The sequence below is a fragment of the Ambystoma mexicanum genome, chromosome 6p, assembly GCF_040938575.1.
Source record: "Ambystoma mexicanum isolate Mex_15411 chromosome 6p, UKY_AmexF1_1, whole genome shotgun sequence".
In the NCBI taxonomy this organism is placed as follows: domain Eukaryota; kingdom Metazoa; phylum Chordata; class Amphibia; order Caudata; family Ambystomatidae; genus Ambystoma; species Ambystoma mexicanum.
The window spans coordinates 252,246,029-252,266,854 of record NC_090935.1 but is presented as its reverse complement, the minus strand read 5'-3'; the positions used below and the strand labels follow the sequence as shown (position 1 = coordinate 252,266,854).

Genomic DNA, 20,826 nt, shown 5'->3' with positions numbered 1-20,826 from the left:
TACGAGACTCTCCTGTCTCCGTGTTTCTACGGTACTTGTATTAAGACAAACTCCCCGGTAAGTAATAGCAGCCACCACTGGGATCTTTGTACCATTCAGGTTCCAAGCATACTGTTTTGTTTTTTTTCCTTTCTGACATCCTAATGGGAGAACAAATGATTTTTTTGGGTTGATGACTAACCCGTTTTTCCCAATGTATTTTTGTAAAGCGACCAATTGTCTCTGTAGCCCAATCGGGGTTTGATCAATGATCACCAAATCATCAGCATACAACAGTCTCTCTATTTCCATGTTGGCTATTCTTGGAGGAAAACAGATGGTTTCATTGAATGCTGAATCGATGTCCGAAATAAAGAGTTTGAATAAATCTGGGGCCAAAGTACAGCCTTGCTTCAGACCCTTGTTTGTTTCAATTGCTTTAGTGATTAGCCCCGCTGCGTTTAGTCTAACTTTAATCGATGTCTCGCTGTGCAATTCTTTGATTGGGGCCAGCAACGAGTGCGGGCAGCTCCATTGGTGTAGTTTGGACCAGAGTAATGGACGACTCACTAGATCAAATGCCTGCGTTAGTATAAATACGATGTATAGTTTCTTGGCATTGCTTTTTTCAATACGTGCTTTTAACAGGTTTATTAGAAAATGTTAATACTTGTGCCCATACCTTTTTCAAAGCCAGACTGCCAAATGTCAATGTGCCCTGTAGTAATAGCCTATCTTCTCAAGAGCTTCAATATTAAGGAGGCAAAGATTTTTCCCGGGACATCTATCAGGGCAATTGGGCGATAGTTAATGGGGTCTGCTCTTGCTCCCTTCTTATGGATTGGAATGATAATATATTCCCTCCAAGAGGTTGGTATCTTCCTGGACTTAATTATGTATTTGAACAGTATTGACAAAAAAAGTGCCCATTGGGATATATCTTGTTTTAGAATGCTGTTGCTCAAACCATCGGGGCCCGGCGCTCTAGAATTAGATGATTTGGAAATAATTTCGGCGATTGAATCTGGATCTGATTCAATCATATCCCATTGGTCCTTTGTTGGTGAACTCCAGTCCGTACTGTTCAAATTGGTCTCAAAAAATGATCCAAAATGATTCTCCCAGGATGCTGCTGAGATTGGATTTAAGATTGCTGCTTCTTGTGGGGAATCCTGTTGGTTTATCACTCTCCACATTTCATATGTATTCTTTGTACTGAGAATGGTTAGCATTTTCTCTGCGTCGTTCCTCATGATGATTTATTTGTAACGGTTCAGCCATTTATGATAATGTTTCCTTATCTTTTTTTCCGCTGAATATCAGCTATTAGCGGACTGACTTTTTTTTAAGGAATTGATCTTTTTCCTCATGTTCTTCTTCTCTTTAGCCTCTATTGCATCGTAAGCATGACGATGTGTAATCCCTTCTTTGGCACAATTCCTTAATTTAACTTCAAACAGGTTAAATAGTCCCAAATAGTTTATGGGTCTTAGTTCTTCTTTCGATTCTGCACAATTAATCGCAGTTCTTAATTGGTTGGTTAATACTGGGATTTTTTTCCGGTGCAATTTTAACTCTATTTCTTCCGCTGGTTACTTCCACATTTTGGGAATATAAAGTCCCCTGGCTATAGTGGACAGGAATCAACTTCGCAGACAATAGGTTGTGGTCACTTTCTTCCATGTGCACCGCCCTCAACCTGTTTGCGGCATCCACCATCTCTCCAGAGATACATATGTAGTCAAGCACCTGGCCCCCACTTCTTCCATTTCTTGTGATCTTATCCGGGATATCCCCGGTGGTGTTCCCGTTCAGCACTACAATGTCTAAACATTCAATGGTTTCTCTCCACAAGATCCCTCTTTTTTCCGCAGCTGTAATTCTAATCGGGTGATGTAATATAGGGGAGCCAAGATTATCCACACAGACTGCATTGAAGTCCCCACATATCACGTTCCAGGGATCTTTCCATTTTAGACTACATTTTGCTATCCAATTTGCCACTTGATTTGGGAAGTTCATACTTGCTACACTTGCCGGATTCCAGTACAAGTTAAGCAAGATTAGAATTTTTCCTTCTTTATGAGTTTTCCAGTTTACTTTCCCCACCACTATTTGCATTAGCGGTGTCGCTAATAATTCCTTTAGTACCATAAATTGAAGATCGTTTCTGATCAAAATAAGCAGACCTGACATAGGCCTGCCTTTTTCTCCTTTGATCGCTGGATTAAGATGTGATCAGTAACCTTCTATCAGTGGTAAGGATCTTAACCATGTCTTCTGAAAACAGAATATGTCATGTTCTTCGATCTTATCACCCCCAGGGGTCAACAGATGCTTAAAGCCCCTAGTATTCCAACTTGCCCCAGTAAGAGGTTGCGAGACAATACTCTGTTGAATCTATGGCTTTTTTATCTTTTCTGCAACCATGTTCATCAGCCATATCCAGTTTTCTTCGGATCCTTGTGCTCTTCCCTTCTCTTATTCTTTACTTGGAGGCGTCCCTTCTCGATTATTTCTCCTATTATAAGGGGACCATTTTTTGCTGTTCCTACGGTTCCAATTATCCTCTCTCCTTGAGGTACGTTGTTTTTTTTCTCGTTGTCTACTCAGCGATTTTTCTCGTCGATTCCTTTCCCTGGTCCTCCCTCGGGTTTCACCACCCCTTCTTGATCTCTCAGATCTCCAATCATCCTTTTGTCTTGACTGCAGCGCTTTCGCTGGTTTAAGTATACTTTTTTGCTCAGTCAGATCAATCCCCAATGGTCTCAATAAGGGTGCTTCTTGCTTCAATATATGCATAATAAGCAGAGTCGTAGGATATATAATCACCCTATCTGTCCGATCATCATCCAAAAATTCTACTATTGCCAGGTCGTCAGATGTAAGAGATCTTAACACTGGAACATGATGTAATAATCTTAGTACGTTCTCTCTATTAAGAATTAAACCATCTGATTCCCAGGTCATTCTTTCCAAAAGCAGTCCATCTTGATAGCTCCATGTTCTATTTGCCTCTTGACCTCCTCGATTTTTCTCCTGTTCTTGGTCCCGGGAATTTAATCTTCCCTATCTTCCAGCAAAAGAACGTGGGAGTTTTAAAGGTGATATTTTGTAGGGTCTACCATCTTTATTCAGATGGTCTCCTGCTGCTGGACATTCATTCGAATTTGCTGACAGTCGATTGGGGGTTTCTGAGGGATCCTTGTCTTTTATTAATTCAGCTGGATCCTTGGATCTTCCCTTTTTAGTTATGATATCTTGCTGAGAGCTCTCCACCGGTCGTTGATCTTTCGATTTCTCTATTTGCAGTCCTATTGATTCTTGGGGGACCTCAGGCTCCTCTAGTGAGTCGTCCCTATTGGTGTTTTCTAATATTTCATCCGCAATACTATCATCTTCTCTCTCTAGCTCATCACCCGTGACATAATCTGAAATAGAATATGTTGTCATATTCAATAAGTCTATTTCCGGAGATCTTTCTTCCTCTATGTTTTCACTCCCGTTTTCTTTGCTGACTTGTGCTTCATCTTGATGCCGAATTGGGACTTGGGTTTCCAACTGTGGGAGTTTGACAATCTTTTTCGGGAAAAATTTGGTTTTGGTGGTTGGCACTGTTATGTTGTTAATGAATTTTTTAACCACCATCCCTCTTGGTTTACCCGAGATCTTCTTATTCTTCGATTTAGGGACTTGTTTAAAGTTCTTATTTTCCCTTTGGGGCAAGGGTCCCTTCCTGCAGACAGCAGATTTCAATTGTCCATTTCCTTTGTGCTCAGTTGCCCCTCGGCTCCCCCGGTTGTTCTTAAAAATTGGGCACATTTGTTTCGACAAAGGATCTATAGGGGCCGAGTTCTCTTGGTCAGTCTGCTTCTCAGATGTTATAATAGCATCAGGTATATTTTGTACATTATATCCTTTTTCCACAGTCGTATGTACTATACACTCTTGGATCGGATCTTCTGTTTCTGATCTCGTCTTCTCTCTTAAAGGTGTCCCATTTAATTGGTTAGAGCTAGAAGTTTCTATTCCTCCAGATCCTACGGTCTTTGGAGGGATAATTTCTATTTCCTCAACATAATCATTAGGGCCCTCAATTATTTTTTCTTTACAGATGTTCATTTCCGAGGGATCAAACGGTCTAGACATCTGATGCATTTCCTTCTCCTTAATTAATGGGTCCAAGAGTGTATGAAGTAAGCCAGTAACATTTGCCATACTTGAATCCATATCTTTTTGTATTGCGGTTTTAAAGGCCTCCACAAAGATCATTTATGATGTCAGCATGGCCAACATTGTTGTCTGGTCCTTCAATGATACCTTACCTGTTCATACAACTTCATAAAGGGTGCCATAATAGCTGTTAGTGTCCTTATGGTTGATGCCTCAGTGTCTCTTCCTGTTTTTTTCCAGATTCTCCCTCTTCTCAATCACTTCCGTCAAATCTCGGGGATTTATTCGGTTTCACAGGTTCCGATTTACCCCCTAGGCAGTTCTCCTTTGGACTTCTCTTATTTACAGGTGTGGTTTTAGTAGTTTTTTGAGTGTCGGGATTACTCATGTCTACATTGACCACCTCCCCTTCAGCTGGTCTCGACATATGTTGAATTAGAGGTTTCCTAGGGGTGGATATGCATGATGTATCGCGCTCCACTGTTGAAACAGATTCCAACAGAAGATGATCTGGAATCTCCGATCCCAGATTCCCTCTGAATTGTACTATCCCATGTCTAGAAGACATCAGCTCCAGATGGAAAAAGTATTTCCTAACGGTAAGGTCAAATCTGGACAGGCCTCTTGACTTCCATATGTTTTTTCCGGGTGTTGATAGGTTGGGGCTGCGTGGCTCCTAATAGAGGTTGGTCGGATTGTTGTTTTCCCGACAGTCATGGAACAGTGTTTAGGTTGCAGCGGTCCTCCCCCCTTTGGATTCAGACTGACAGCACGGATCAATCACGGGGACCCCTATCTTGCTTACCAGCAGTACATTCTCATCCACCTCTGTCATCTGGTCTTCCCCTCTGGGATGTAAGTCAATGTGGCTCGATATGACCTTCTGAGGGGGTGCTATGTCAATAGTTTCCACCCCCTTACTAACTAGTGGTTTGGTTAGATTGTCCGCTTCAATTGCTTCAACCGCTGGAGCTGTAAATCGGTGTGGTATTGTTGGTACACTCAGGACTGAGGGGGCAGTCTCCATTGCCCCCCACTACCTTCAGTGCTCTCATTAGTGGGAGACATAGATTTAGATTTGACCGATTTGGCTAATTCGACTGTCTCAATTTCGTCTAGGGGCCGCTCCACAGCCGGTTCGATAATCATATATTTTTCCATGTGGCTAGCCGTACTCGCTACGACTACCACTTTCACACTGTTTATAGGGCATGGAGGGGATTTGTTTTTCTTACTCACCCCTGCCACCGCCTCTTCCATAGAGCTGATAAATTCTTCGAGCGTCTCTTAGCTGTGCTGCAATAACAATAATATTGCAAGCGGATCACTCTTCACCGAACACACTCCGCTAGTGGCGAGTGTTTTGAGTTGCAGGCTCCTCCTCCTCAGGTTCTCAATGGACAGAACCAACAGACTGCAGGAACCATAGGAAAAAAAAAGCTAGTGGCCACGCTCGGCCAAACACTTGTGTTGTTTAAAACTTTTTTTAAAAAGGCACCAGGTGCTTAGTTATAGTTTTCAGTTGGCTCAAAGATAAAATATCCGCAGTCACCAACTGATAAATAGCACTTTAGGCAATATAGTAAACCCGGTCTGGCTCAAAGATGATATCCACAGGCACCAGCACAGGAAGATCACCACTGTTCAATTAGGGTGTGCAGCGCAACACAGAATATAATCTCTCTATATGCACAACTGCCTAGGCTCCATTGACAGTGCAGGTCCCACTTCACCTCTACTTCGCCTGCCGCTTCACCTACCGCTTGCCTCAGGTATGGGGGATAACACACTGCGGCCGCAGCAAGTTGTCGAAAACAGAAAAATAAAAGTGGTAAGTGTCACTCACCCCCGTTCACTATTCAGTCCGCCATTGTTAAAATCACTTTGGGCAGTACAGGCAGAGCACCACAGGCCAGCAGACACGAGCACGGGCCCAACAGGATTGGCACACAAGACGGGGCGCCGCAATTGCAGAGCCTCTAGGAGCAGAAATCGTCTGTGCCTCCTGAGAGTTCCTTGAGTCCTCGTATCCAAGGAAAGGACCTTAGCCATTACATGTACGTGCACACACAGAGCCGTCAAGCCGCACTGTGGACTGTGAGACCTAACTCTCTCGCTCTCACTATCACACAGCTGCTTCCGACAGATCGTTGGTTGCCAAGCTCGCATGTGTCCCGGACCCTGCATTGTTGATATTCAGCTTCTTCCCTGCACCCCGTAATCTCATCAGTCTAGGAGACTTACTTGCACCCTGATGCATTTTGACCGCATCATTGTATTATAATGTACCATTGTAAAGGGAAATGGGATGTGGCCAAACGGATGAGCATAACTCCTGATGGGAGTAGCCTGCATGCATCATTGCAGTGCTTAATGTGTGGGGGTGTTTGCCAGGGCTCTGCCCCAGCCCTTATTTCTGGGCCCCGGCACTTATTGTCTCAGACCCAGACTGATTATGAAGTGATGACAGCCAGAGCATCCAGCAACCCCAATGTGCAGGCGCGAGCTGTACTGTAACCCCAAATGTGTCGACATTGTGGGGGGCAGCTGTGGGTGGTGGCAGCAATGATGGAAAACTGCCTGCTCGCAGTGTCAAAAACGTGCTAGAAATTATTTGGGCACTGACACTTATTTTCTTACAAATGAAGCACTGCACCATTGTGAGGAACTAAGTGAGAACCCTTATAACGCAGGCTCTTTGGAATGACCCGAGAGAGGCAGTGTTGTGCAAAGAGTGCCTGCTTTACGAAAACCTTCATTAAATCCAGGTTCCTTCCAGGCTCATTTCTGCAACCTTGTATATCAATTATATTCAAAGAATATTCTGTGACATTAGAAATGTTGTTTTGTGTGAGAATAAATACAATGATGAATATGCTAATAATTTGATGCCTAGATCGATGCAATTTCCAAATACATGGATGGGATACCCCTTTTTGAGTAATACTAGCAGAACATCCGAAAACCTTACAACATTGCAAATAATCACAATGACCGAGTAATCACTGTGCCTAATGTTTGCATTATGATTTCGAGGTAAATGGAAAAGTCATGATGGGCATTTTCACATTTTGCTAATGTCTAAACCTGAATGGGTCTAAGTCACAGATATTTTCTCTCAAGCTGAGTAACAGTGACCCAGTCCAGAGTATCTCAGATGGACTTTGCGCAAAGCCTGGTTTGCGCAATGTGATTGTCCTAGACACGGCTGGTGGAATTTGAGATTTCCTGCACCACTGAATGGGCCCTGCTGTACATTGTTCCTAGTATTATGCCTTTTTATATACTCCCTGCAATAAAACACAAATATAATCCCCTCACCCCCCTTGTCATACATTTTGAACATATTATGCTATTTAAGTGTTTATTTTAATTTGACTTTTTCAGCTCTTAAATTAGTTGTTTCCTGTTTCTTATAATGTTTTTTACAAGGCAGTCATCACTAAGAGACCATGTTATCTAGCTCAACCACGGGCAGCCTCTCCAGGGTTCTTCAACCTGTGGCTCTTGTGGTGAGTCAGTAGAAGGAGGTGGACTTATTAAGGACATTATAAACCCTCCTTTAATGAAATTACATGAACAGGTTGAACTTTACCTGTTTCTATCCTGCCTATCTAAAGAAACTAAGGGTGCTTGTATGTCGTCAGGTAGTCTCAAAGTAACAATATCCTCGGAGCAAACCTAACTCTACCTGACCCTAGCATTAGTTTAACCAACTTAAACTCAGCCAAGAGAAGGTCTTTCTTCCCCTGGACTTCTCGCAGTCTCTGTATGGAAATGGCTCTATTTTATTCAATCGTCTTTGGTACGCTCTGGATATCTGTGGACCTGTGCCTCCCAGGAATCCCTCATACCTGCAATCTTCGATCTCCTGCGGTTCAGGTTCTCTGATGTCCAAATACCCCATCTGGTCACATCGCAGTATGGTTAGGGAAAGAAAGATCATCCACACATTTCAACATGTGGCTGCAACAGCGCAGTGCGCTGATGTGGATGTTCCAATAGAGTGAAGGAGGCAGAATATTGAGGCCAGTGGGAATAGGTAAGTAACAGAGGAGAGCAAAGGCAATAGCAAGGCAAGGCGATCGGGTAATTAACTCCAGTATACTGGTAGTCAGAAGAAGGAAACAAGCAAGCAAGAAAGAAGCTTAGACAGGAGCGTCAACTCCTCAAGGCGCAGAGAAGAAGAGTTTACAACACGTAGGGATTTGGGTCGAGACAGCAGATATGGCCAGCATCAGACTGAGGCTCTATTGTGTAGCAAGGGAACCATGGCAACCATCCATAAACAAGGAGATTGTGCACACGCAAATCCCATCTCCTGGTTTCCAGCACATGTACACAGAGCACAACATGGCAGCACCCATCAGAGGGGACCAGGGTTCGGTACCATGCCATGACAGGCCCAGGGAGAATCGATCATGGACATGCCAACAAGTCCTCCATGGCAGGTAGGCGTGCCGTCATGACATGCTGCCCACCCCAAAGGACAGACAGGGCCCAGGCTTCGATTGGTATCACAGGTAGAAGTAATGAACCATCTGGGTCATGGACAAGAGAAGCAGGTTCCCAGAAGTTCTCACATGCAGCATAGCCCTTCCTGGAAACCAGTTAATAAAGTCTCCCATGGTGCATACAGGAATCGCAAATGTCCGGCATTTTGTATTCAGGAGAATCAGACTGTACCACAGGACCAGAATGGGGTAATGATCGACCAAAGTGATCAGGCCGATAGGGCTTGAACAGAGAGACATGGAACACAGGATGTAGTCTCCAGAAGGCAGGTAAAGCAGGATGAAAAGCGACATCTGAGATCCAGTGGGTTAATGTGAAAAGGACCAACAAAACGAGAGGCCAGCTTCTGAGGGACATTACGCAAGGATATGTTTTTAGTAGTGAGGCACACTTTATCCCCAGTTTGATAAGTTGGTTCTCGTTATTGATGCTTGTCTGGGGAATCTTCATTGATTGTTTGGCAGTACAAAGATTATTAGTTTCTACACAGTGTGCGTCTGGCAAACGTAGGACCAGATCATTGCTGGACATCACAGGACCAGGACCCTTTGCTAAAAGAGGAAGAGCTTTAGGATGAAAACCCATACACAGTAGTTGGGACTCATTCCCATAGAGGAATGGACCAGTTATTGTAGGCAGCCTCTGCCGTTATGATGTATTCCTTCTAATCAGTTTGCATACCGCTTGTGAAAAAACGTAGCTACTGCGCCAGTGTTTGGTTCGTATGCTCAGTTTGTCCATTAGTTTGAGGATGATATCCAGAACTGAAAACAGCAGTAATAGCAATGAGCTTGCACAAAGATGACCAGAAACGAGACGTGAACTGGGAGCCACGATCCATAATGATTTTCCAGGGAAGACCATGCAGACGAAAAATGTGTAGGAAGAATGTATAAGCCGGAGCTACTGATGTAGGCGGACCAGCCAAGGGAATGAAATGAGCCAACTTAGAGAAGCAATCAACTACTATTAGGATACAGGTACAGGTACATACGGCAGACAAGGGAAGAGCCACGATGGAATCTGCTGAGATGGTATGCCAAGGGTGAGAAGGTATTTCCAGAGGCTGCCAGATTCCAACAGGATGGGTATGAGTAGATTTCGACTGAGCACAAACTGAGCATGATTACATGTACTCCTCAACATCAGGATGCAAGGAAGTACACCCGAATTGGCGCTGGATAATTTCCAGAGTTGCTCTCAACCCACGATGAGCAGCCAAATGGGAATCATAAATGTATTTATTTATTTATGTATTTGTTTATTTATATCATGCCGAAGCCCACAGGCTTCACAACTGCCATTGTAGATCCAAAGACTGAACAAACAGGTGACCCAAATGAAATAAAAATCCATCTTGTAAGACGCTGTCCTTGGATTGCAGAAGGGTCATAACTCAAGGATTGCAGGCAATAGTGGCCTTGACTCTTACCAACAGAGGATGTATTGCGGACGGGTGCTAGTACATACTGATAATGTTCGGTGACTTCATCTATCTGTAGAGATCGAGACAAAGTGCCCGCTTTCTTATTCTGCGATCCTTGAATGTATGTAATGAAATATTCGGTTTGCAGGAAGAGAAAGGCCTAACAAGCCTGCCGACTGTTTCTGCATTGTTTTGTATGTAGGTACTGTAGATGGCAACGGTCTGTCCTGACTTCCACAGAATACGGTCCTCCCAGGAGATGTTGTTGCCACCCTTCAAAGGCAGCTTTGATAGCCAAGAGTTACTTTTCAATGATGGAGTAGTTAGGTTCACAAACAGTCAATTTACATGACTAGTAAGCCACTGGCATCTCAACATGGGAGTGAGGATCAGATTGAAGGACAGCACGGAGGGCTTGGTCTGAAGCATCAGTCCCGACGATTTAGGGTAATGTGTTATCAGGATGTCGTCGAAACAGGTGCTGACATAAAGGCTTTCTTCAAAGCTCGAAAAGCGTTGGTGGCTTCTTTAGTCCATTGAAATCTTTGCTTAGTGGACAACAAGCAGGTTAGTTCCCGGGTCTTTTCGGCAACGTTTGCAATGAAACACCGGTAGTAATTTGCCAACCCAATGAAACATTGCAGAGACTAAGGTCATGAGGTATAATCCAATCCAATATGGCTCTCACTTTCTTAGGATCCATATTCACTCCTTTCGGGCTGATAATATACCCTAGCAATTCCATCCTGGGTACGGGGAAATTGGCATTTTTCCAATTTTACATATAGATGGTGTTCTTGTAATCAACGCAACACCTCAGTAACGTGTACCACATGAGATTCCAAGTTAGAAGAAAAAACAAGGCTATCGTGCATTTACACCCATACCGAACAACTAATCAAATCAGAGAAAACAAAATCCATAAACCTCTGGTATAAGGCAGGGGCGTTGCACAATCCGAAAGGCATCACCTTGTATTCAAAATGCCCAAAAGTCATTTTAAAAGCAGTTTTCTACTCATTGCCAGGGTGTATATGTACCAAGTGATATACCCCCCGTAGGTCAAGTTTTGTAAAGACCTTGGCATCACACAGGTTCCAGGATGTCAGTAATCAGGGATAGTGGATGCCTGTCCTTCAAGGTGATGTCATTCAGTAGGCAATAGTCAATACAAGGCCGACGGGTCCCATTCTTCTTAGGTACGAGAAATAACAGAGACCCTAAAGATATTTTCGAAGGTGTGATATAGCCATATTCCAAGCATTCATTTAGATACATTTTTAACTATGTTTTTTCCTCCCCTGTGAGTGAGTATATCTGACCATTTGGTCAAACAGATTTGGGTATCAGATTAATCTTGCAGTCAATACTCTGGTTCGGTGGTAAGTATGAGTGGTCCGGTTCTTCAAAAAGTACCCTGTATTGATGGCATTCCTTAGGTAAATCTAGACATGTTGTATGTTGAACTCTGGTGTCCTCATCCTTGCACAGACCTGGAATGGGTCCAGGAATACCATCAGGTAACGAATAACAAGGGGTGGTAAGGAAGTCAGAAGAAATTATTAAGACCCGAGTCCTCCAATTGACCACATGATTGTGGGCCATAAACCAAGAGACCCAACACTACAGTTGTTCGTTATGTTGACACAGTCACACCCAGGGACATAGTATGCCGCGCAATAGGTCCTGAAGACAAAGACGTCCAGTCAATCACTTGTACCTCTGCATAATGTACTGTTCTGCATGTTTATATGGTACTTCCGTACAAATGCGCCATCAATGTAATTATCGGTAGCACCACAATCTAACAGAGCAGGAACAAAAATTGATTTGTTTGGACTAGAACCCCAGGATAATGTAGCCTCCAATACAAACAACGGGGCTGGAGTTAGTAGACTTCTCGACTCCTTGGGAGAATGTAACTGAGGTAAGATGGGGCCCACCGACGGCTCCCTCTCAGAAGGCAGGCCTACTAGTTTTCCTTCCACCAACAGGGGTGTATTGGACAGGCATCTAAAAAATGCCCAGAAGCCCCACAGTGCGGTTGATTTTCTGGTGCTGACGTTTAGTTTTGGTCAATGGACCCCTCAAAGAACCATTCTGCATAGGTTTGGTCGTCTCTCTTGGTGAAACTGAAAGTGAAAGTCCAGGACTAGCAGGGGCTAGTGTCACCCGAATAGTTCTTCTGTGTTCAGACCGCCTTTCTATCAAATGATGATCAATCCGGAATAACCTTATCCAGAAGGCCTTGCAAGGTGGTTTCTTCTGGGACGTGAACAAGCTTGTCTTTATATTCGTCCTGCAATCCCTTATGGAACAATGTAAGTTGTGTTATTCCCTGCCACAAGGATTCATAGGCCAATTGTTTGAATTGCCCGATGTATATGATCAAATCCTGGTACCTTGTTTAAGTTCTAGTAACTGGTTCTGGGCTGAAACTGCCTGATTAGGTGTCTTGAACACATCCAGGAACACTTTCCCAAACCTGGCATAATCATTTAGCAGCAGGCTATGTGATGAAACAAGGGGTACCGCCCATGCTATAGCATTTCCGGTCACATGGTTCACAATGTAGCCTATCTTAGCCTTATCAGTCAGAAAGTGGGTAGGTCGGAGCATGAATCAATGATTGCAGAACTTAGTGAATTTTCTAGCATCCCCATCATACTTCATGGCACTAGACTGTCCCACCACTGATTCAGAAACGGCCATAGATGTAGCACCTGATAGGGGTTCTTTCAATCACATGTTCTCCGCCTGCAAGGTGTTTATCTCCACACGAATAGCCTGCAATTCGGTACGTATCTCTTATAGCTCCTCCATGTCAAAGTCGATGTGTTTAGGTAGGTGTTTGAATCTGTTGAGCTGTGCCCCCCGGGGATTCTTCGTACCTGCACTCTTTGATCTACTGCAGTCCAGGTTCTCCGATGTCCTGATACCCCGTCTGGTCACAGCGCAGTATGATTAGGGAAAGTGCCCCCGGTCCCCGATCTGCGAAACGGTACACTGCTGGAAACAGGGAACTCTCTTCTAGCACCACAGAAAAGAAACATCATCCACGGATATTAATGTGTGGCTGGAACAGCGCAGTGCGCTGATGTGGACATTCCAATAGAGTGAAGGAGGCAGAAGACTGAGGCCAGTGGGAATAGATAGGTAACAGAGAATAGCAAAGGCAAGAACAAGGTAAGGCTAGAAGGTAATTCACTCCAGTATACTTGTAGCCAGAAAGAGGACACAAGCAAGTAAGGAAGCAGGGATAAACAGGAGCATCAAGGCATAGGGGAGAGTTTACGACACATAGGGATTTACGTTGAGATGGCAGATCTAGCCACCATCAGACTGAGGCTCTACTGCGTAGCAAGCGAACCATGGCAACCATTCAAAACAAGGAGATTGAGCACGTGTGAAGCACACCTGCCGGTTTCCTATGCATGCACACAGAGCACAACATGGTGGCGCCCATCGGAGAGTACCGGGGACCGGTACCAAGCCATGACAGGAACAGGGGGAATCGATCATGGAGATGCCGAGTCCTACATGGCAGGTAGGCGCAACGCTGTAAGGCAAGTATCGTCATGACAATATCTCCTCCATGAGCTTTTGTAGCTCTTGTAAAACACTTCTGGGCTTGGTGCTTTCTTTAATCTTTTGCTGCACATAGCTTGTTTTCAGATCGTCTCTCACACTCTTGTCTCAACTTAGGACTCCTTTGCAGTCTCTCAATGTATCCTGGGCTACTCGGTATGGGACTTGATCTCTTTTAGAATCCACCACTCCAGGATTCTTTCTTTTATACTCTTTCCTCTATCACCTGGTTCTCTTGATAGTCTTCGCTCATATTCCTTAGCAGCCATACTGGGACTTCGCTTTAACCAGTCTTCGTCTCTTTGCTCACAAGAACTTTTCCCTTCTTTCCAGGGTACTTTCCTAAAGTCCCTCTTTATTCTTCTCACATGGTTATTTGTGACTTGCTTTATGAATCTATCACATTGGCAATCAGATAACTTTATTTCTTGTATCTCTTCTGTGTGACTGCGACAAGTTGCGCTCTCTTTGTACTATCATATTTCTCATATCTCGTCTTTTTGCCTGGGACGTGTGCACTCTTTATGTACTTTTGTATTTCTAGTATCTCGTATTTAGGACTGGGACGAGTGGCACTCTTTGCATATTCTTGTATTCCTTGTATCTCGTCTTTATACCTGGGACGAGTTGCACCCTTTATGTACTCTGGTATTCCTTGAATCTCCTCTTTACAACTGGGACGAGTTTCACTCTTCATATACTCTTGCCCCAGTGGCCTCCCACTTTTCCCATTCGCCCCGGTGCCTTTATCTGTGTAAGGAAACGTTGCATGGCTTGGCCCGCGCTTTGGTATTCTTCTCTATTGTCTGTTCTCTCATTCTGGCTTTTTCGGTGGTGTCTCGTTCTACGAATGCGGGTGACAGGAATATTCTCATGCTCCCAACTGGGATGGTCTCTTTTGTGGGGCTATTAGCCAGTATGGGCATGCTTTTTTACAGTGGCATGATATTTTCTACTTGCAAAATGGGCAAAGCCATCAGGAGTATGTCCTTACATGGGGATATTGGCATATGTTTTTTTCACACTGATAGAATACTGGCATATATTGGGGGAAAAGCACCATGAAAATACATTGGACAATGCTCCTTTGCACTTTGGTGACTCAGCAGCTATTGGACCCTACAAAATGAATAGTACACTGTGCTGCTTTTCACCACAGTTTTCACAGATAGTATACTGTAAAATGCACCTTTTATTTTATGTTTATTTATTTTCTTAGGGAGAAGCACCTGAGAGACGCTCGTGGTTGGTTCAGGCTCCCTCTTTACTCTTGGTCGCTCTGACACATTAATGGGAAATGCTTATGCCCTCCACTCACTCTCTGTAAAGGTCTCCACTACTCCAGGGTACACGATCTGTGATCGATGTGCACATTGGCAATGAGTGCAACAAGGAATCTTCCTGTACTGTATGCCCTAACAGAGTCCCGTGCTCATTTTAGTATTATTCAAGCCTGAACTTTTTGTTTCGCCATATGCAGATACTCAACTCCTTTCATTTGATTCACCAGTCATTTTAATCATATATAGACTGTTGCCGAAGCCACTGACGCTTGTTTCATCCCACTGCTGCTTCATCAAGCCTGGTTCTTCACCTCCAATGTGTAGCCTTCTGTGCCTCAATGCTCACAGTATCATCCTTATCCAATATGCCTTTGTAAATACATCTGATATACCTCATTTGGAAACTACCTACGTGAATAAGATTTGATGTGTAAATATTACTGCTTTTGTACCAACGGGAAGAATTTATCCCTAAATATCTTGTGTGTAAATATGCTTAACATGATCATGCCAAACCTATGTTATCTATTGTTGCCTGTGATAACCCTTGTAATGTGTATTACCTGCTCTGCAGCGCCCAGATATCTGAGGGTTTGGCGCGCGCTACAAATGTTAAATTAATAAATAAATGTGCGCTTTGTCAAAGTCACCATCATTTAAGTGAACACCAAAGAAGAAAAACAGATGTTAACGAGGTCAAAAGTAAATTAATATACATTGAACAAATCAAAAGCTGCAAATAGTTTCATGATAATGAATCGCGCGCTAGTGTATGGGGTTATCCTTGTCCATTAGGAGCTTCGTACACCAGCAAATCCAGACCGACCCGATACTATGAACTGTGCGTGACAGCACAATGAACCCCGGAATCGAGATACAAACCATAAAAAGGCTGTCTTTGGTTATTTTGATATCTCGTTTGGTGGACTTGCCGTCGTGTCTTTTGTTTATTTCTTTAAGGATATACACAATCCGATTTTGAAAGCGCTTTCTTGATGCTGATACGTATTGTCTGAGAATGTGCTTTTAGTATTTCTAAAACTTTTATTCACAAAAATATGATGTGATGAAGAAATAAAAAGTTGGCAATACTAATGCCCAGTTTGTTTTTTTTACTTTGGGCGCTGTGTTTATGGAAGACTAACCTTTGGCACTACATATTCATGCCAGTGTTAGAGCATGAGAGAAATGAACGAGCAATGTGTGATGGGATACACATTGCCGCCCTCTGTGGATCCCTGATTGCCTACCCGTCCCAGTGTGCCCATCAGTATTGTTTTGGGAACATTAATGGGTGTGCCTTTGTTAGTGGCCGCAGAGCTCTTCCTCTCTCCCCCTCACTTACTGTAGCTCTTGGCTTCCAATTATGTGTAAGCTTGAGGTTCTGGTGGGCCAGAAACCAGGGAGGGTCCATCTGTCGATACATTTTGGGAGAAGTCTGCGATACCTGCCTGCCTGGGACAGCTGAAACCTATAACTATGCTCTAACTCACATCAAAGCGTGATTGTTCTCACTATCTCCCCTCCAATTTCTATTCCAGCCTCTCAACCTCAACTTCACCATCTCCTCTCCCTCCCATCCTCCATCTCCCTTTTCTCCTATTCCCTTCCCCCGCTCACAACTCTTTTTCTTTCTTGCTTCCCTGACAGCGCCCTTTGGAAGACTAAAGCTAGACAAGATATACAAGGTAGCGACAAACATATATGCAGCAAAAACAGCGAAGAGCAACGTGCTTGCCTTGGAAGCAAGACGACACGGAGCACCACAGGTTCCATCCCCGGGTCCGCGCTTAGAAACCTCTGGGTATTAAGCGCGTTATAAATAACCTATCACATCACACCGCACAACTTAAGATGCCAAATGTCCGTTTTTAGTTGTGTCTGTTCGGTTGCGCTCAAGTAGAAACTATTGCATTGGAGTAGCATTGGGAGTGAGATGACATGTGAGGTAGTGATCTGGTTATTTACCCAACCATTGGTTGCCCAGGACTATGGTAATCCCTATGCCCATTCCCATTCCCTATCTTCCCCTCCCCGTCCAAAACACATCCTCCGGGGTTCTCTTTGAGCTCACCAAGCAGTAACATCAAACAGTGGTCTGCCAGTGTTATTTCCAAGCAGTATGGTGAGAGGTAATGGCTTAATTCCAGCTATAGATGAGCTACTGGTGTAATAAAAAAATCGTAACCAAGTGCACCTTCAGCCACTTGATTTATATCTGCTCCTTGCACTGAACACTTCTTAAAAACAAGCATTGACAAAGCCAACTGTTTTGGCTTGTGAGACGGTATTAGATTGCCATTTGCCAGGCGCGGCTGTCGTAAGCCCAGATAACTTGGCAGCTGTAGTACCATTATGGCAGTGGCTGACACATGCCTATCCAATGCCTTCTCAAAAGCCAAAACTGTTGGCTTTGCCAATGCTTGTTTGTTATACTCTGGTGGGTCTATGCAAATTACTTCATCAGATTGTAGCAGTTTTGATGAGAGAGAATTTGCAGCAAAGCATGCAACTTGGTCATATCCAGCCTACACTATAGAAGCTAAACTGCCGTCCTTAGTTCCTGCTCCAGCGCCTGATTTTGATCCCCTCTACAGCTAACCAACAAAATGTGTGATTCTCGGCAAATCACTTTACCCTAATATAATTGTAAATATGTGTTATGCAGATATGTAAAGCGAACTAGTATTACCCTAATTACATGTTCCCCTCCTCTGGTGACACTCTTGTTCCTGTGATCGGACTCAACAAGAACCCAGAACAGATCCTGCGGTAGGTGCAGTGCAGTGCCTCTTATTCCAGGAGCGCCAGGGGACCACTACAGTGGTGATAGTGCACGGTACAAGGGGCCTTTAACATTAACATTAACATTATCTCACGATAAATGTTCTCTGGTCTGTGCTATATCAAATACCAGAATAATCGATCATCATAGCATTTTGTAGCAGTACACTGTGTGAAAGGCCACCCGCTTGACAATGTTATGCGAATTAATATTGTATGAAATATTCATGTTCTGGGAGAAAGAAATGAAATCCATTAGTGCCGACTGTGCAATCGGAGTGAATCATAACGCTGGATAACTGGTTAATCCTGCGGTACTAAATTGCTTTTCTTTTCTTTGCTGTTTGTTTCTGTTTTAGTACACGAGGGTTTGGATCCCGGATGCAGAGGAAGTGTGGAAATCGGCAGAAATCGTCAAGGATTATAAAGAAGGCGACACCAGCCTCCATCTGAAGCTAGAAGATGAAACGGTAGGATGCGCGTGGTCGAGTTTGCGGCAGCAAGTTGAGGGTTTGCCGGCTCCTTGCCCCTGGGACTGGAGCCAGTGGAGTACCTTTGCTGAAAATGTCGGGGGAACATGACATCCAAATGAAAGGGGCCCCTGGCAAATGAGTGGGACAAAATGGGTTCCATGTGTTAATATCCCCGCAAAAATATCGCCATACAAAAATATCGCCATATTTGTGCGGCGATATTAAGCTCATGGAACCTGCAGGGCACCTCTCTGCAACTCCCATATTTTTAAAAAGGGAGCAGGAGACACCCCCGCAACAGCCAGTCTCATTTATCCCAGCAATAATATCGCCTATGGCCTTACCCGATGGCCATATATATAGCAATATTATTGGTGGGGATAATATTATCTAATATCGACAAAATGGTGTGCCACAAAAGTTGGGGGGCAAACACCCTAAAATGACGCCTATGACTGGAGCTCTGCTGGTTTTGCTAGACCTGATCTGCGGAGGGGGTCCTCCACCTGCCTTGGACTAAGTGCCCCGTTACAGGTGTGGTGGTAACATGAAAAAGGAGAGTATCATAAAAATATCCCCTGTTTTATGGCCCACCATGTTAAATTCCTAACATTAAATACCGCTAGTGGTATTCTAGAGTAACACTTCCTATTACAAGCTACAAGCTGCAAAATCACACTAAAAAACCAGAAGTGGTGGTACAAATTGCAAAATGTCACCAGAACCTTTTGCAACTTTATTTCCTGTACTGAAGGGTAGTGGATTGTATGTGTTTTCAGAGACTTCGATTTACAAGTCTGCATTTTGTTTGTGCACTTTTGGTTGGTCGATATGAATTAAAGCGTTTTTATTTTTAAATGTGGCACCCTCATGCCACCCACCAGCTCCCACTCACCACTCCCATAACCACCTTCCCCAGATAAACATTTGCATGTATATGTAATTGGTCGATTTTGACCAAAAGTGCTGGAGCAAAATGCAGACTTTTAAACAGAAGTCTATTAAAGCACGTATTAGAAGGCATCTGGCTTTTCTGCCGACATTTTTTAACGGGATGCAAAATACATTTGTTTTGCATTTTAATCAATTTCTGGGCCGTTATTATTTCTTGGAGAGAAAATTGTTACGTGTGGGGGACAATGTCAACAATGGCTGCAAGCTAGTGAGGGATATCCAGTCGAAGGATATGCCATTCACAGTATCTGACGAGCCCACCCTCTAGCCTATGTGATTGGGGTCGACATGTTACCAGATGGAAAAACTGCAGACCAGCCACAGAGATAGTGGACACAATAAGATCCAAGGTTGATTTGCGACGTCAACCTTGTCACCCTAGTGTTCAACTTTTTGTGGAAATTAGTTTGTTTAAAAAATAGGGCTTATGATCTAAACGAGACAGAATTAATAGAGAGATGGCGCTAGCACTTAGAAAGTCAAGGACAGGGTGCACAGAGAATTCTAACAGTTTTAACAAGTTACCAGGGTATGGATAGGATTGCTTGGAGAGTGGAATAAAGACAAAAGGGTCAGGATGGGTAGGGTATTTCTATGGGATGGGGAGATACTCACATTCCACGCTTGAGTTTTGGGATTTTGGAATAGTCAGGGTTCTGGTCACAAAAGATTATGGATGTGTAAAACAGGACAAAAAAAGGGCCCCCGATTTAGAAAAACCCTACTCCATGGTCAAATAGAGGTAGATTCATCTGACGCAGAACAACCTGAAAAAATGGATGTCCTGCACACCTCAGTAAAATTAAAAACATCAATTTAATTTATTCAAAAACATTATTTAAAAAAAAATATATTTTCATCATAAAAGATTTCATACATATTTAAAAAAACACATCCCACACATAGACCCTTTGAACAACCTCCAATTGAAGGATATCACATGTGTTAATCATAAATACATCACATAACACAAATTACAGCACATAACCAAGACCACGCATATAATATACATTCCTCAGCAAGTGTCTCTGAAAGAAATAATTCTTTATTAGAGAAGTGGATTCCTTCAACACCAATAGTTCAAGGACCAAAAGAGCTTCAAAAAGAGGGGTGTCTCTAAAAACCTAAAAATAAATAGAAAAACCCATATTAGTAGCCATGAGAAAAACCTCCCAAATAGAACATGCTAGCCTATAAGCCTGAAAAGTCAGATAGGTAAGCTATCAAACCGGTTACAACATACACTGATTTATGAATATAAAGAGAGGATATTTACCTCTAAATGGTTATTGAGTCCCCTGCAACTGTCTTCTTTCCATTAGTTGCCTACTGCTTGAAAGATCAAGTACTCCAAGTACACGCCATGCATACAAATAGCATCAGAATCCCAACAGATGCCTGCAAAAAACAAACAAACCAACCACTACCTCTATTATACCAACATAGTACACAGACTTGCACATCTGTTACTCTGGAATGCACGTTCATAAACATTAATATTATACCTGAGTGATTCGTCATTTAATAACCACGTCCATGGTGTCCATCCATTACTTTACCAAGATTTCAGTTTTGTCCAACAGTACCAATTAGTTCGTAACTCACTGTAAAGACACAATAAATAAACAAGTATGTCACTTTCCTGTGTCTG

The 20,826-nt window shown here is 43.3% G+C and overlaps 1 protein-coding gene across 4 annotated transcripts in view; it reads left to right on the top strand.

Moving 5' to 3' along the window:
- The window catches only part of MYO5B (myosin VB), a 1,432,615-nt gene that overhangs the window by 324,389 nt on the left and 1,087,400 nt on the right, over positions 1-20,826 (top strand). For all 4 annotated transcript variants that reach the window (XM_069626964.1, XM_069626962.1, XM_069626965.1 and 1 more), the window contains exon 2: positions 18,108-18,218. In XM_069626964.1, the coding sequence (XP_069483065.1) occupies positions 18,108-18,218 (111 nt within the window). The remainder of the gene's footprint in view (positions 1-18,107; positions 18,219-20,826) is intronic.